The sequence below is a fragment of the Delphinapterus leucas genome, chromosome 2 (genome assembly GCF_059928025.1).
Source record: "Delphinapterus leucas isolate spDelLeu-1000000601 "Yukka" chromosome 2, BTC_Dleu_Yukka2, whole genome shotgun sequence".
Classification (NCBI taxonomy): domain Eukaryota; kingdom Metazoa; phylum Chordata; class Mammalia; order Artiodactyla; family Monodontidae; genus Delphinapterus; species Delphinapterus leucas.
Genome location: NC_143130.1, coordinates 38,058,712 through 38,076,374, shown reverse-complemented (window position 1 = coordinate 38,076,374; position 17,663 = coordinate 38,058,712). Strand labels below are relative to the sequence as shown.

The window sequence follows — 17,663 nt, the reverse complement described above, 5'->3', positions numbered from 1 at the left end:
AATAATGCCTTGCACATAGTAAGTGCCCAGTACCTATTTGCTGCCTGACCGAATAGGTGAGTGAAATAAAAGTCCCTGCGTGCTTGGGTCTCAGGCTGCCTTTCTGCCTCATTGCTGTGTCTCCCAGCCTGGTTATTGGATCTCCATCCACAAGTCTTTTTCGTCCCTTCGATATACCGTTTTGTCTCCTGACTCAGGGCCTTTGCACATACTGCTTACTCTCTTTTCACTTAGTTATTCTTATTCATCTATTTTCAGGAAAACCTTCTAGTCCCCAAACTAACCCAGACCCCTGTGCTATATGTTTTTCTGTTTCCATGTCATTCTTCTGCACAGCTCTTACCACAATCTGCCTGTCTTGCCCATATACTGGACTATCGGTTCTATGAGACCCAAATCCACAGCTCGTGTGTTTAACAAGTTATCCCCAGCACTCAGCACAGTGATCACCCCATTGTACACTCTCTAAAAATATTTGTTAAAAAAATGAATGAATGATTGAATAGCATAGTCCCTAGCAGATAACTGACCAATGATGCCATCGACTGAAAATAATGCACAACCTAAAAGTCGAGAGGTATGTTTTATTCGACGGACATTCTGAGGACTTCAAGCTTGGGACATAGCATCGCAGATAATGCTGAGAAACTGTTCTGAAGTGGCAAGGCGGGGAGTGGGGAACCAAGATATATAGGAGTTTTTGCAACAAAAGACCAGGTAGTTGGAACATCAAAAGATTACTGTTAATTAAAGAAAACCAGCTATCTCAAGTTAAGGAATTTAGCGCCTTTGTCTGTATAGGAAGGTGCAAGAGTCTGGGCTTACCGAAATCATTCCTTTGATGTGCACCTCCACTATCTGGGGCCAGTGTCCTGTGCTTTCTCATCCTGAGTCTCCTCGGGGTGGTGCACCGTCAGGGCAGCTGTAATGTGATGGCTTGATGGCTGCAACATCCTTTGTTTACTGACATGGCAGGCAATATTTTAGTTCACAATGCCAAAATTCACAGTAAAAACAAACAAAAAAAAAACCAAGACAAAAACCAAACAGTAGTGATACTTACTGAGCACAAACCTGTGAGGCAGACATTATTAATCAACCTCATTTTACTGAGGAGGAATCGGAGGTGTACATAATGTTGTACAGCTCACTGCTCTGTGCAAATGCCCACCCCGGATCCATGATCTGTGCCTTGGAGGAGAAGTGGGAGGCATGGTCACACCGTGAAACAAAAGAGATGCCTCGGAACACGTTATTAGAAGAGCCGTGGATACCGTGGGCACCTTGACCTCTCTTGCAGTGCCGTAGGCACCTTGACTCTTGCACGAGCTCTTCCTATCCTTCAAAGGAAGAGCTTGTGCAAGAGTCATCTGTCCCTCAGGAAGCAGCAAACTGATGCTAGAATAACTAGGAGGAATTTGATCCAAGAAAACTGGTTTATATCAATTGTTGATTCTCACAATGAGAATTCACATTGGGAAATTTATCCTTATTTATTAAGTACTCTCAAGCCTGTAGCCACTCCTAGAAAAAACAGAGTCATACACTTTCATACCTAGAAGAAACAGTAGAGATCATCTAACCCTAGATCCCTCTACGTCAGGGGTCCTTCACATTTCAGTGCCACGGATCCCTACGTAGTCAAGAGAAGCCTATGGCTCCCTTCTCAATCAAGGGTTTTAAATCTATAAAAATAAAATATACTTGACTACAGAGGAATCCAATTAATTATATTGAAATATAGTTACTGAAGTAGTTTTAAATGTGTGATGTAATAGGAAATTTGCTTCTCTGTTAACACACTAAATAATAGGATCTACTAGTACAATTGATTTTGAAATGGTGATGAATATAACTGCTGTTTTGGATGCCTGCCACAATTTTCATGTCATGTGAAAGCAGCTATGACTTCTATTGCTAACAAAATCACAGGTATTGCTATTACTACTAGACGTTGTTGCCTACATTTTTACAATTGAAGGCAATACTCAATTGCCGTTAGAGCTTAGTGGCAATGAAGATGTAATCCTTTTCCCATCCAAGTCCATGGTTCCCTTGCAGAACAATGGGGCTCAGGTTAGGAACCCCTACTCTTCAGTATCCTGGTGGCAGCTCGAACATCATGAGTGACAGAGCACCCAATATCTCCAAGGTGTCCACTTCCAAGTTCAGTCTCCCATAATCATTATGAACTTTAGGGTCAGATAAATCTAGAAGCAGTCCCAGCTTTCTTGGCATGTTAGTTATGGGACCATAGCTATTTAACCCTGTGGACATCGCTGTCTTCATTGCAAGAATGGGAACAAGATGACAATTACATTAGAAAACATGCGAATGTCTCAGAGCACAAAGAGCACATAGGTGATTTAGTAATACTTAGTAATATTCCCTTTGCTTTCAGTGAGTTGAAATCCACCTTTTTGAAGTTTCCACCTAATTTTGCCCTAGCTGTACTCTATGAAGCCACACAAGTCATGGCTCCTTACCTACTTGAAGACGGCTCTATCCCACCCCTATGTTGGTTGTCTCTACGTGGTGATTCTGTTGCTTCTCTGAGTAAAAGAAAATCTGAGCATATGGCTGGGAGTTATCTGTGCTGCTGCCCATTCCCAGAGAGACGTGTGAGGGCCCTGAAACAGTCATCATCTTAGGATCAATTTTTCCTTTGGAAGGCACTCCCTGTTGGATCTGTCCTACCAGTCCTTACTAAGCTCCTGTAGTTTTTGTTCTTAGGTGGTTCACGGGCACGTGGTCAGAGTGCTCTGTGTCTTGCGGTGAAGGATTCCGCAGTCGGCAAGTGACCTGTAAGCGGACAAGAGCCAATGGAACTGTACAGGTGATGCCTCCGAGAGCATGTGCCCCCAGAGAGAGGCCTCTGGGAAGAAGCCCCTGCTCCAGTCACCCGTGTGTTCCAGGGCTTATTGAACCAGGGAACCAGGTAATGCTGACAAATCTAGTGTTTTGAAAGTATGATCATCTACTATAATCATACACTCCCTGTGGTGAAACCCATGCATCAAAAAAATAAAATTAAAAAAGAGACTTCCCTGGTGGTCCAGTGGTTAAGATTTTGCCTTCCAGTGCAGAGGGTGCGGGTTGGATCCCTCGTCGGGGACCAAGATCCCACGTGCTTCGCGGCCAAAGAACCAAAACATAAAACAGAAGGAATATTGTAACAAATTCAATAAAGACTTTTAAAATGGTGTACATCAAAAAAAATAAAATAAACCCATGCATCAGGGCCCCTCCGCACGGGGGAAGAGGAGAGCCCAACTGCTGCGTGACAGTCGTGAAACTCAGCTGCACAGGGACCTTACCACACCGCGCACAGGCTGGTTCACGGGACCTTCTTATCCTTTCATGGGCCTCTCTGTTGTAATTAACACAGGCTGCAGGGACCAAAAGTTCCCCTCGGCCCTTCTGAAAATGTTCGGTAATGTTAGTGCAGGAAGGTACTTCACACTTCCTGCATTTCTGCCCTGCAGTGCAGCAGTTGTTGCTGCTGGGAGTCATTGTGCTAATTCTCTTAGGTCATTTTCCCCTTTAGTTGTTCTGATTAACTCCAAGCACTACATGGCTACACACTTGTCTAACTGGAAAATGCACAGCCCCAGTTCTGTGCAGGGATGATGGAAAGCAGAGTGTGATACATCTTTCTGGAGCATCAAGTTTGTTAACTAGAATTGGCAGAACCAACGATTTCTTCGAACAAGAACTATCCCCCTCCCCCACCAACACGGAAGACAGAAGAGTGGGGGAGGGTAGACGTGCCCCAGGAATGACAGTCCAGTCTCTGAAGTTTCACCCAGGTGGGGATTGAGGGGGTTCAGATGGGCTCACTTTATTATGATGCCTCTTGCTGGGAAGCTTGCAACAAAGGTGTTTTAATATCAAGTTCCAGCTCATCATAGAGGGAAGAATAGTTCAAAAAAAATAAATAGTATAAAACTACAGAAAGTTTATTTTTCCAGACATTAAAGAAGATCTAAATAATGAAAAGACATCCTATATTTATGGATCAAAAGACTTAATGTTATTCAGATGACAGTACTCCCCAAGCTGATCTACAGATTCAACACAATCCCTTTCAAAATCCCAGCTTCTTTGCAGAAATTGACAAGCTGATCCTAAAATTCATATGGAAATATAAAGGACCCAGAATAGCCAGAACAATCTAGAAAAAGAACAAAGTTGGAGGGCTCAGACTTCTCAGTTTCAAAACTTACTACAAAACTGTAATAATCATGAGAGTGTGGTACTCGTGTAGCATAGACACATAGATTGATGAAAGAGAGTTGAAAGTCTGGAGATAAATCCATGTATTTATGTCAGCTGATTTTCTGCAAAGGTGACAAGACCATTCAATGGGGAAAGAATAATCTCCTCAACAAATGGTGCAGGACAACTGAATAGCCACATACAAAAGAAAGAACTTGGATTCCTAGCCTACAACATATACAAAAAATTAAGTCAAAATTTATCAGAGATCTAAACTCAAGAGCTAAAACAATAAAGCTCCTGGAAGAAAATTTAGCCATAAATCTTCATGCTTTGGATTAGGAGATGGTTTCTTCGATATGACACCAAAACATAAGCCACAACAACAACAAAAATAAATTGGACCACATCAAAATTAAAAACTTGTTTTGCTACGAAGGACATGATCAAGAAAGTGGACAGCCCACAGAGTGGGAGAAAGTATTTTAAAATCATATATATGAAAGGGAACTTGTTTCTAAAATGTATAAAGAACAAACTCAATAATAAAAACACAAATAAACTAATTAAAATATTGAAAAGGATCTGAATAGACATTTCTCCAATGAAGACTTACAAACGGCCAATAAGAACAGGAAAAGAAACTTAGCATCATTATTCATTAGGGAAATGCTAATCAGAAAGAGAGATAGTAGTAAGTGTTGATGGGGACATGGAGAAATTGGAACCTTAATACTTTGCAAGCGGGAATGAAAAATGGTCTAGCCACTTTGGAAAACAGTCTGACAGTTCTTCAAAAGGTTAAATGTATGGGTTACCATATGACCCAGTAATTCTACTCCTCGGTATGTACCGAAGAGAAATGAAAACAGGTTCACAGAAGAACCTGTACGTGAATGTTCATAGCAGCATTATTTATAAGAACCAAAGAGTGGGAATAACTCAAGTGAAACCCATAATAAAACTCCAAAAATTGGAAATAACTGACAGATAGATGTGGTGTATTTGTACAATGGAATATCATCTGGCCATTAAAAAGAATAAACTACTAATATGTATTACAAGGTGATGAACCTTAAAGACATTATGGTCAGGGAGGGAAGGCAGACACAAAAGACCACATATTGTATGATTCTATTTATATGAAGTGTCTACAATAGGTAAATCTCTAGAGAAAAATGTAGCTGAACAGCTGTCTAGGCCTGAGGGGGGAGGCCATGGGAGGAATTGGGAGTAGATGCTAAAGGGTTTCTTTTGGGGATGGTGATAATGTCTTAAAATTGATTGTGGTGACGGTTGCACAACTCTAAAAACCATTAAATTGTATACGTTAAACAGTGACTTGTACAGTATGTGAATTATATCACAATATTGTTGTTAGGAAAAAAAAAAGATTGTATGAGGGAAATTGGTCAACTAATGTAAGAAAAACAAGTAAAATGAGAGCCCAAACTCACGGCGTACATCAGAATAAATTCTGACTTGATTAAAGTGCTCAGTGTAAAAGTAATTAAACTGGACTAGAACTATCAGGATGGGAAAGACCTTTTCAAGCATAAAACAAATTACAAGAAAAATTAATAGGTGTTATGAGTACAGAAAAATTTAAGAACTGCATGTCAAAATATTTTTTTTCTGTAATTGAACTCACCTCAACACATAGCCTTCATTTTTGCTCTAAGCAGGAAAACCCAAACTTGCCCATGGCTTATGGATTTAAGCACAGTCATTTCTGAACCTAAGCCTGGTCAATTACAGATTGGCCCTGTCCTTTCCCCTTCTGCCCAGAGGTGGTCTAAGTTTCTGGGGGAAAAGAGAAGGAAAGGAAACTTCTGGCTCTGAAGGAGGGCTGTCTGGTCCTTAGAGCTGGGCTTACATCCTCCCTAACTTCCCTCGGGTACAGCTGATCCCCTGTAGCTAGTCCTTAGCAATGCCGCCGCAGCACATGGTTTTGGAACCCCAGCATGCATGAGCTCCCAGTGTTGTTTATACTGCATTGTGCTTTTGTTCCAGTGTCCTGGACGTTGCCTGGGTCGCGCTGTGAGGATGCAGCAGCAGCATCATATAATTTGTCAACACCCCAACCGTTCTGAGTCCGGCTGTGATGACAGGAGGTACCGGCCCCGCCCTAGGGCAGCACACAACCTCTGCCACCTCAGTAGTGACTATGACCGCCTGAAAGTGGCATCATCTGTCCTCTATGCCACCTCTCATAATGGACAGTTCCTACTAAATTATGATTTCTCATGGTGCCATCCTCAATAGTATGTATTACACCAAAATACTCATTAACATGTACTATTTATCATCACACATTATTTGGATGTTCAACATATAGAGACACCCCAAAGAGAAAGGAAAAAGTAGCATTGAGAATAGACAGGTATTTTTCCCTCTATATACAAAGTTGATGAAGCCTAATAATATTTCATTTAGGCTTACAGATTAAATCTGTAACCTAGTGTTTTCTATGAACTACATTATTCCTTTGTTTAGAAACTGATTAGGACGTTGGCACAGAATAACGTCCAACGTTATTAGCAGAGAATAAAATTTACTTTAGCAGAGAATAAAATTAACTTTTATCTTGTTAAGGGGCTTACACAAGAAAAAAAATGCTTCCCTCTTTCATGAAAGTCTGAGCTGATAGATGATTTAGGGGTAGAAGAACTTTGTTCCCTGAGGTCACTCAGAGGTCACCCAGACCCCTTCCGTCTGGCGACTCCACCACCCCAGAGGAGCGTGCTCCAGCCAAAGAAAGTGAGGAGAAAGCCAAGAGGGCACACTAATGGGGAAATTTGGAGTTCTACCACTCTCTTCTTGTGTAACCTTGGACTACCTAACCTCCTAGTCTGCACAATGGGGTATTATTGTCGGTGTGAAATTATGCTAGGTTTTTTTTTTAATTGAAGTAGAGTTGATTTACAATGTTGTGTTAATTTCTGCTGTACAGCAAAGTGATTCAGTTATAGACATATAGACATTCTTTTTTTTAAATAGTCTTTTCCATTATGGCTTATCATAGAATATTGAATATAGTTCTCTGTGCTATACAGTAGGACCTTACTGTCTATCCATTATATATAAAAACTTACATCTGCTCACACCAGCCTTCCACTCCATCCCTCCCTCAACCTCCTCCCCCTTGGCAACCACCAGTCTATTCTCTTATGTCCGTGATTCTGTTTCTGTTTGAAAGACAGGTTCATTTGTGTTGTATTTTATTTTACTTTATTTTATTTTATTTTTTGGCAGTACACGGGCCTCTCACTGTTGTGGCCTCCCCCGTTGCGGAGCACAGGCTCCGGACGCGCAGGCTCAGCAGCCATGGCTCACGGGCCCAGCCGCTCCGCAGCATGTGGGATCTTCCTGGACCGGGGCACGAACCCGTGTCCCCTGCATCGGCAGGCGGACTCTCAACCACTGCGCCACCAGGGAAGCCCTGTGTCATATTTTAGATTCCACACATAAGTGATATCGTATGGTATTTGTCTTTCTCTTTCTGACTTACTTCACTTAGTATGATAATCTCTTGTTGCATCCATGTTGGTGCAAATGGCATGATTTCATTCTTTTTATGGCTGTGTAGTATTCCATTGTATATAGGTACATCTTCTTTATCCATTCATCTGTCAGTGGACACTTAGGTTGTTTCCATGTCTTGGCTATTGGGTGCATGTATCTTTTTGAATTACAGTTTTCTCCGCATATATGCCTGGGAGTAGGATTGCTGGATCACATGGTAATTCTATTTTTAGTTTTCTGAGGAACCTCCATACTGTCTTCCACAATGGCTGCACCACCTTACATTCCCACAAACAGGGTAAGAGGGTTCCCTTTTCTCTGCACCCTCTCCAGCATTTGTTATTTGTAGATGTTTTAATGTTGGCCATCCTGACTGGTGTGAGGTGGTACCTCATTATAGTTTTGATTTGCATTTCTCTAATAATTAGCGATGTTGAGCATCTTTTCATGTGCCTATTGGCTATCTGTATTCTTTGGACAAACGTCTGTTTAGGTCTTCTGCCCATTTTTGGATAGGGTTTTCTGTTTTTTTTGTTGTTGTTGTTGAGTTGTGTGAGCTCTTACTTTATCCTGGAAATCAAGCCCTTGTCGGTCGCATCATTTGCAAATATTTTCTCCTAGTCTGTAGGTTATCTTGTTTGGGGGAAGCTTTGATTAATTGGTTTAGTGTGAAGCACTTAAGCAGCCTTGGTCATAGAAGATGCTCACTCTATGGCTCTTCCTTCCTCCTCCACATCCTGTGTCTTGCTGGAGAAAATGAGATGACCTTGACAACTGGCTCTGTTTCTATTTTGAGCCTTCAGTAAGGTTTGGCAATGTAGGGTCAGCTGCATTTCCTATTCCCAAAACAATTCCAGCCAGAACCATTCTCCTCGAATGGAAAATGTCTGGAACAGCTGCCCTTATTCTCAACAGAAAACCCAGTTTCCAGTTTTGTTCGGAAGATGGAGACCACACACAGATTGATAGGTATCATCCCAGATGTTTTACTTTGCACGCTCAAAGATATATTTATATTACAAACACCTACGTGGTTTGAGCTTTCTTTATAACATACTGGATATATTTTTCTGAAACTTGTTTTTTCTGCTTATCAATACATTATAGAGCTATTTCCCATCCAAGTACACGAGTCACTTTATTCTTTTGAATTGTTGTACTTAATGTTACCTCACTCCATTGCTAATGGACATTTGATTGTTTCCAATTTTTTTGCTATTACAAACAAATGCTTCTGTAAACATCCGGAACATCTTTATGCACAAAGGGTAATATTCTTATGGGATAAATTTTAGATATGGACTTGAATTGACAGACATGCTCATTTGGACACTACTAAATAACCATCAAAATGTCTACACCAACAGTATATGAGAGTCCCCCTTTTCGTCAACTTTATATAGGTTTTTCAGTATTTTAAAAATTTTGCCAATCTGATGGATGAAATATCTTATTGTAATTTGTACTTTTCTGGTTACTTTTTACAGGACTTTTGGCTCTTTGTATTTTTTCTCCAACCCATCCACCTTTTTCCATCTTTACCACCATCACCCCTGGCCAAGCCATCCAACTGGTCTCCCTCCACCCATCCATGCTCCTTTCCAACCCAGTCTCCCTACTGCAGCCAGAGTAATCTTTTCCAAAATGCAAATCTGATCATACCACCACCACACCCCATCTTCCTGCTAGATTAACATCACTTTAGAGGCTTCACTTGCTCTTAGGGAAAAGGTTGACTAAAATCCACAGTGTGCCCTATAAAATATTGCACGGTCAAGTCCTACTTCCCTGCACACCCTCATTCGAGACCTCAGTCTGTCTCACTCTTCCAGCCACTGTCCTTCTTTCAGTCCCTCGGGTACGCCATGAACTTTCCAACCAAAACAAGAAGCAAAAAATGAATAGAAAGGATAAAAGGCATGGAAGGATCTATCACGAGGATATCTGATTAAGTGGGGTTTTAGAGAAAGAGATATGGAAATGAACTGAAAGGGTAGACATAAAAGAAGTAATAGAAGAAAAATTCCTAGACCTGAAGGGGGAAAAGAGTAAAGTTGCCTTTCATTTTCTCTATTGTTTCTGCTTCCTGCAGGGTTGGCTGTTCAGCTTTTAGTACTAGTGTACTAGTACTTTTCTTTCATGCTGTTAATTTTCCCCAAATATCTGGTGGTTTATGGAAGAAGGACTAGGTTACTTTAGAGAGCTTCTGTGGGTCTCTTTTGCAGTTTTCTGGCCTCATTTTCCCCCACAGACCTCTTCTGCTGACTGGGCATGCTTCCTGTGAGCTCGCTGAAGGTAGGTGAGGTACTAGATCTCACTTTACAATGCAGTGGGTGGGCTGGAGACCCCCAGTTGCCATAGTACGGCCTCAGTAAATATTAGAGGGTGTGTTACAAGGAGTAACATTGTTAGTGGCCACTGGTAGAGAAACGGTGAGCAGGTCATCTGCTAGCCTCTATTATTGGCCCTGGGAAGGGTTTGGGAGGTGTGGCTTCCACTGAAAAGAGTTATAAAGGGAGTGAGAATTATCAGGGTAAACTAGCCCACATTATGGCAAGAAGACAACACAGGGATCTGAGGACGTGCTGGAGGACCCAGAGAGTTTGTTCCCCAAAGAGGTAATTCCTAACCTCAGCCATGAGTCAGAATTCCCTGGGAAGTTTCTTTAAAGATTCTTGGGCCTCAACTGGGACTTAATGAATTAGAATCTTGGGGAGGAGTGGAACCTGGCAATCTGTATCTCTTTTCTTCGTTTGTTTGTCTTTTGTTTTTAATTCTTTCCTAATCTATGTCTTTTTAAAGCTGCCTACATACCTCTGATAGTAAGCCAGACTTGAAATCTACTGCCCTACAGAATCAGTAGTTCCATCTGGCTGATGATGAAACGGGTTATTTGAGGTAGGAGCAGAGCTGGACTGAATAGGAATGAGAAATTAAGAAAGACTAGTAGAAACAGGGTTACTGTTATGATTTCTGCTGCCATTTCTACTTTCATGTTTTGCATAGAAAAACACGAGTTCCAATTGTGTGCACAGTGTTGGTGCCCAGACTGTGTCCCCCTAGCTCAGGCATCCCCATCCCCAGTCCCATCCCTGCCCGGAAGGAAGTGATGCTCTCTGCTGGACCGATCTTGCATTCTTTTACTGGGTCCTCAATGACCAGCCTCTTGGGTTTCAGCATCTGCCTTGGTCTCTAGCTCCTTGCGCCCCCCTCACCTTTCATATTTAGGAAGCTAAATAGTTTCTTCTGACTTCCCACTGGCCCTGTCTTCTAACAAAGCAGAAAAAGAGGCTGTATTAGTTAAGGTCCTTTGGGCTGGAAACAACAAAAGTCAACCTGGAATGAGTTATACAAAGAGGGTGGGAGAGTTCTTATTAAGATAGGACCACCATTCTCAGAACAATTTGGTATCTTTTAAAATGTCTTCTTTGAGTATCCTTGGAATATTTGTTCAACTGTTTTCAGTAGAAAAGCTGATCTCTGCATAGGGGATGGCTGAAGAGTACTCAGTCTCTGCCCTCTTGTCCAAAGCAACTCGACTTTTGGCCCCCTAAGCTTCATACCCACTGGAGAAAACAAAAACCCTGCAGTTAACATAACAGGACACCCTCATCCCTTTTCCTCTTACAAATCTTATAAACAGTTTGATGGGACAGTATTAAGTAAACCCTTTGATAGAGTCTCCCCCTACTGGCTAATCAAAGTATTGCTTCCAACTATGTGTAATAGTCTCTTAGAGCAGTTCAGGTGATCAGAATTTTCTCCACCGTATTACATTTCCAGTGGTGTTTCAACACTCCTTATGGACTATGTGCGCTGATAGGGAGCCTTTTATAGGAACACAAAAAAATGTCTCGATCCAAAGGGATAATGCTGTGAGACCTCAGGAAGGACTGTAACCAAGAAATGAGTTATTTCTCCTCTCAGCTCTGCAGCTCTGTGTGTTTCTGCTTCATTCTTTGTTCTTTCTGAATGTCATTTTATTCTACTTCTCTGGCCCATGTGGCAGAGCACGGCCACCACTACTCCAGCCTTCAGGTTTATATGTCTTGTTCCAGCAGCTTCCAAGTTCCTGGGAGAAAGACAGCGATTGAAGCAGCTCAGGTCAGGGCCCTCTTCCCGTCATCTGAGGGGATGGGGAAACACTCTCATGTGGTACAAGTACATCAGTTCCAGGAACCCTGCGTGAGGGAACAAGAGCAGATACCCCCAAAGTGGGCCCACTAAGGTGGCTCACCCTCCAGGGTAAATACCTGTTCAAAAATCAGAGGGCATCCAACAGGCACATGAAAAGGTGCTGAACATCACTAATCAGCAGGGAAATGCATATCAAAACCAGGATGAACTATCACCTCACACCTGTCAGAGTATCTGTTGTCAAAAAGACAGCAAATAATAAATGCTGCTGAGGATGGGAAAAGGGAACACTTGTACACTGTTAGTGGGAATGTCAGTTAGTGCGGCCACTATGGAAAACAGTATAGAGGTTCCTTAAAAAGTTAAAAAGAGAACTACCAGATGATATAGCAATTCCACTCCTGGGTATAAACCTGAAGAAAATGAAAACACAAATTCAAAAAGATTGGGCTTCCCCGGTGGCACAGTGGTTGAGAGTCCACCTGCCGATGCAGGGGACACGGGTTCGTGCCCCGGCCCGGGAAGATCCCACATGCCACGGAGCGGCTGGGCCCGTGAGCCATGGCCGCTGAGCCTGCGCGTCCGGAGCCTGTGCTCCGCAACGGGAGAGGCCACAACAGTGAGAGGCCCGCGTACCGCAAAAAAAAAAAAAAAAAGATATATGCATCCCAATTTTCGGAGCAGCATTATTTATAATAGATATGGAAAGATATGGAAACAACTTAAGTAGCCATCAACAGATGAATGGATAAAGGAGATGTGGTACATATACAGTGAAATATTACTCAGCCATAAAAAATGAGATTTTGCCATTTGCAACAACACGGATAGACCTGGAGTGTATATATGCTTAGAGAAGAAAGTCAGACAGAGAAAGACAAATATCATACATATGCTGTCACTTATACGTGGAATCTAAAAAATAAAACGAATGACTATAACAGAAACAGACTCATAGATACAGAGACAAACTAGTGGTTACCCGGGGGGGAAAGGCATGGAGGACGGGCAAGACAGGGCTAAGAGACTGAGAGGTATCAACCAGTTGGTATAAAATAAACAAGGTACAAGGATGTAATGCGCAGCACAGGGAATATAGTCAGTATTTTATAATAACTTTAAATGGAGTATAAAGTATAGAAGTATTGAATCACTATGCTGTACACCTGAAGCTAATATAATATAGTAAATCAACGATGCTTCAATTAAAAAATTAAGTGTAGGGTAGTTGTGAGGATTAAAGGAGTCAATCTATGTAAAGTATTTGGAAAATTCTCTGGCACATGGTTGTCAAATAAATATACACGTACAGTGGACCCTTTTTGACAACAACAAAACAGAGGGCATTAACTTTCTGTTCTGTTTTAAAGAGTAAGGAGGCTAGAAAGAGATCCCTCTTCCCAAAAGGTCTTTTTTAGCTCTCACTACGAGTTATAGTGTGTCCTAAATGTAAACTAGAGCACTCCTCTTAGCAGAGAAGATTGCTCACAAATTCAGACTCATACCAGAATATATTTCAAGTGCTTATATAAACGGAGCTTACAGTTAACAAATGTGTCATTCTTCTCTTCCTTGTCTAAATCGATCTGCTCCAGCTCATCAGGAGAGTGTGTCTTTTGAGGTGCGCGCCTTGATGTGGTGCCGGAGGCTCACGGAAACACGTGGTTTGCTTGCCTCTGTTGAGGTTGTGATTCCTCCACCACTTGCTTAGTCAGCCAGGAACAATGCAGATGAGTTTCCTGTTGAATAAGGTCGTAATTGTCAAGCCTTTGCTATACTGAAAGTACAGTACAGTAAAAGGCTTGATCCCAGCAAGAAGTGACACCCCACTTTCTCCCATTGTCCACCTTTTTGTTTGTTTTTCTCATTTCAGACCCACCTTTTGGAGGAACTGCTCGTCGTGGGCTTGTGACACATGTTGGCACGCAGGCCCTTGGAGGCCCTGTACGTCAGCCTGTGGTCAGGGCTTCCAGTCTAGGAAGGTGGACTGTGTCCACACGAGGAGCTGCAAGACGGTGGCTGAGAGACGCTGTGAGCCGGGAAAGAAACCCTCTTCCTGGCGGCACTGCCTGGGGCCTTCCTGTGATAGTACGTACCCCTCTCAGGTATTGCAACCACCCCGAAGCCTTGTGCAAACTGGACCGCATGGAGCCAACCTTGTCAGGGTCTCGTCCACAGGGCCATTCTGAACGGATGTGGTATCTTGGGACATCAGGAGATTAGCTGCTTTGATGTGGGTGCAACTTGGTGTCCTTTAGAGAAGAAAATAGTTGACTGAGTAGCGTGGTCGGTGGCCTTCTAACAAGCACTGCGAGCCTCTCCACAGCTTCTTTCTGCCTTGGAGTTTCAGCCCCTCAGACAAGGCTTCCTTGGATGGGATTGGGCAGGTGTGTAAATGCCCTGAAGTTATGTGGGAAATGTAATCATATATATTTTTCTAGGGAGAGGTCCATTGCTTTGATAAGTTTTCCCTGGGGTTCATGACACCCCAGAAGCTAGTGCTGCTGTCAGCACTGGGAGGAGCAGGTGGCCTGAAGGGCTGTGATGTCCCCTGAGGGCATCGAGAAGCCACATGGCCCAGCTAAGAAGTGAGTCCAGGGCACTTCTGACTCCAGTGCCAAGCAGTGGCCCTAACCCAAGCCGAGCTTCTTCGCTTCCCCCTGTGATCTCAGTTTCTGCTTTTCATAAAATCATGTACTTCCTTTTAAACTAGGTCTCTAATGAGCTATGTGTTAAATGGATATATATATATATATTTTTTTTTTTTTTTTCTGCAGGAGGCTGCACAGACACAACTCACTACTGTACGTTTGTAAAGCATCTTAATTTGTGTTCGCTAGACCTCTACAAACAAAGGTGCTGTCAGTCGTGTAAAGAAGGATAAAACTTTTAGGGGGTCCTAATGCCACTGGGAAGATGAAACAAAATGTAAAAGCTCTCTTCCTCATGTAGCTGGCACAAAGACACGTATTTCTTTACAGAAAAAACCCCTCTAGATTCTACAATCAGACAGAAGAAATCACCACTGTTAAAATTTGGGACTGTCATTTCCCCATGGCCGGTTTTTAATTCCAACTCTTTTAAATGATATGTTCCAGGACTAACATAAAATACTGCAGCAGGCACACCATTGCACGTGGGACCTCGTCCTGTCCTTCTAATCAGGAAATCACCAAGATCACCTGTGCATTGTCACGAGCTGCCTCTTCCTGTGATTTATAGACTAGTAGAGAGTACGACATCCTGAAGGCTTGAGAAACACGGCAACTGATGACTTCTCTCAGTTTTAGGGTTGCAACAGGTTTATAAGGTATTTACATTTTAGAAGCTCTGGCCAGTAGTTGTTAAGATGTTGGCTCTAATGGTATTTTTATGGACCCTTACGTTTAGTCTGTGAAAAGCAGACAATCACTCTGGACAGGCTTGTGACCCTGACTGATCCAGACATCCTGGGGGAATGGCATCTTTTCCTTGCTCTTAGAGAACTTAGGGAAGAAAACACTGAGTAAACACTGCTGCCGTTCTTGCAACTATGGAAATCGATCTGTGACCAAATGAGGCATCTTGGAAATTAAAGGAGATGGAAAGTTAACCTCTTCTACTGATTTTGAAGTATATTCAAAGCGTTCTTTTAAGAGCTGTGTATGAGATTTTTCTCAGCACTATTCTCTTGCACACAGAAAAACCAAAGCCTTGTTAGACTGAATTTATGCATAAGGTAGTATTCCTAAGGATTTTTATTTTGGAAAAATTATGAGAAAGTAATCTAACTATGAAACATGATAGCTGAAAAGAGCTGTTTACAGTAAATAACTGTTTTAATTTGAACTGATCTGTCAGTAAATCCAAAGCGAATTAGCATTAGGCTGGAAGGTACAGTTAGGATGAGAAGTTAAGAGTTAGCATTTGGTGACTAAGTTTAGGGTTCATTTTAGTTTTAGCCTTGGGTTAGGTGAGAGAAATGGAGGTTCACTTATTGTTAAGGCTAGAGTTGGCTTTATGGACTAGGGTTAGGTCAGAATTGGTTTGGGTTTGGATCGTGCCAATGCTGGCATTAGTGACGGCGTCAGGGTGGAGGTAAAGTTTGGAGAAGATGTTGCTGCGGAAGGAGTTGGGAACTAGTATTTAATTGTAAGTTCTAAAGCTGATTTGGTTAGGGGGCTCTTATCTTACATACTAGCAGTTATGGCTTTGGATGGCACACAACCCCATATAAGGGGTCATACTTCTTTATTCGGGGTCCCAGCTGCCTGTGCGCATGTTGCCTATAGGCTGTCGGCAGCAAAGTTAACTGAAGCAGGTGTGCTGGCCCTAGTCCCTGGTCACTCATAAGTGAGCAGTGCGTTCTGGCTTTGGATTTGTCTGTGGACAAGCTTGCTGAGTCTCTCTGCCATATCCTGAGCACCAGGTCTCTTGTTCCAACTGCAGCCTCACTGACACTGGGATGAGCACTACTGTACGTGGAGGGTTTGGTGGTTGGGAATGGGTGCGGGAACGTGACGAGGACACACCAGCCTGGGAGCTGTTCATCATCAACCACATGTGATAGTTGAAGGCTTTTTAAATTAAGAGAGAGATCATTTGTACAATACTCTTTGTATATATTTATTATATGACTTAAAGGTGCAATATTTTATTTTGTACAGTATGTAATAAAGACAGGGGACATGTATTTTTCTGATTGACAAAATTTCTTATTAAACTGCTTCACTTTGTATTTAAAGTTGCTATTTTTCATTTGCTGTTGTACCTTTTGTCTTGTTATCATTCAAATGACCTTCCTGTGTACTGTATTTTACTACTGTTTCTATCACCTAAGAGTTACTGTTTCTCTTTCACAATCCTGACTAGGAATTCAGAAATAAATGTACTTTGATTATTCAGTGGCATCCTTACAAAGGCAGGTGACTTATTTGCATTCGGGTTTTGGTGGCCTTGGGTATGGTCACCTTGGCTGCCTCTCTGAGTCTAGGAGCAACCCTGCTGGGCTCAGTGCCCTGGGCTGTCTTTGGGGTGTGGGTTACAGGATTCAGAGCGGATCACACAGAGATTCACTCTCAGTGCCTCATCCCAGTCATTTACGTCCTGTGAATCAATCACACCTAAAAGAATGTCAAGGGCAGGACAGCCTGAAGCAGGTGTGGAAGCGGGTGGTAGCTGGGAGAGCAGGAGCAGGAGGCACTAGCACACTTTTATTTCTGGCTATTGTGAGGAGGTTAGTGATGGATTTGAGATGTCTGCACAGAGAGACTTTTTAGCAGCGGTTGGTGAGTAACCGCTTTTAATAGCTTTCTTCTCTTATACAGTTGATGGGTTTGAACTGCTTGCGTCCACTTATACACAGATTTCTATGACTAGTAAATACTGCACTATCCAAGGTTGGTTGAATATGTGGATGTGGAACCTCGGATACGGGGGGCCAACTACACGTTATACGTGGATTTTCCATGGCGGGGAAGGGTGGCGCCCCGACTCCCACACTGTGCAAGGGTCAAGTGTATAGTGCTTCAAGATTAGCAGTGAGTCTTTCTAGAAAACTTTCGTGGTGCTGGAATTGAAATTCCCCTTCATTTGCTACAGGCCTTGGAGTTTCCAAGGTCACTTGATGAAGACAAAAATCAACCATTTTACAGTAACTTGTAAGACTGTGTTAACCTAATGAGGCTGAGCCACACAGAAGATAAGCAATGGGACACCTCAGATATCTCAACAGTGTACTTCCTTCTGTCCTTTTCTTTCTTTCCTTCCTTCTGTCCTTTCTTCCTTCTCTCCTTGACTCATTC

At 42.4% G+C, this 17,663-nt stretch overlaps 1 protein-coding gene and 1 long non-coding RNA gene across 12 annotated transcripts in view; one reads left to right on the top strand and one right to left on the bottom strand.

Moving 5' to 3' along the window:
- LOC111164671 (uncharacterized) overlaps positions 1–13,984 on the bottom strand; it is a 43,152-nt gene extending 29,168 nt beyond the window's left edge. For 10 of the 11 annotated variants that reach the window (XR_016391980.1, XR_016391976.1, XR_016391970.1 and 7 more), the window contains exons 1-2: positions 13,760–13,984; positions 826–13,619 (exon numbers count right to left, since the gene is read on the bottom strand). This is a non-coding gene — a long non-coding RNA (uncharacterized LOC111164671). The remainder of the gene's footprint in view (positions 1–825; positions 13,620–13,759) is intronic. The other variant, XR_016391971.1, reaches the window with a different exon arrangement.
- Positions 1–17,663, top strand: part of ADAMTSL3 (ADAMTS like 3) — a 376,368-nt gene extending 358,705 nt beyond the window's left edge. Inside the window, 4 exon segments of the mRNA XM_089906711.1 lie at positions 2,734–2,938; positions 6,232–6,332; positions 13,754–13,985; positions 14,721–17,663. Of these exon segments, the coding sequence (XP_089762837.1) occupies positions 2,734–2,938; positions 6,232–6,332; positions 13,754–13,985; positions 14,721–14,783 (601 nt within the window). The 3' untranslated portion in view covers positions 14,784–17,663.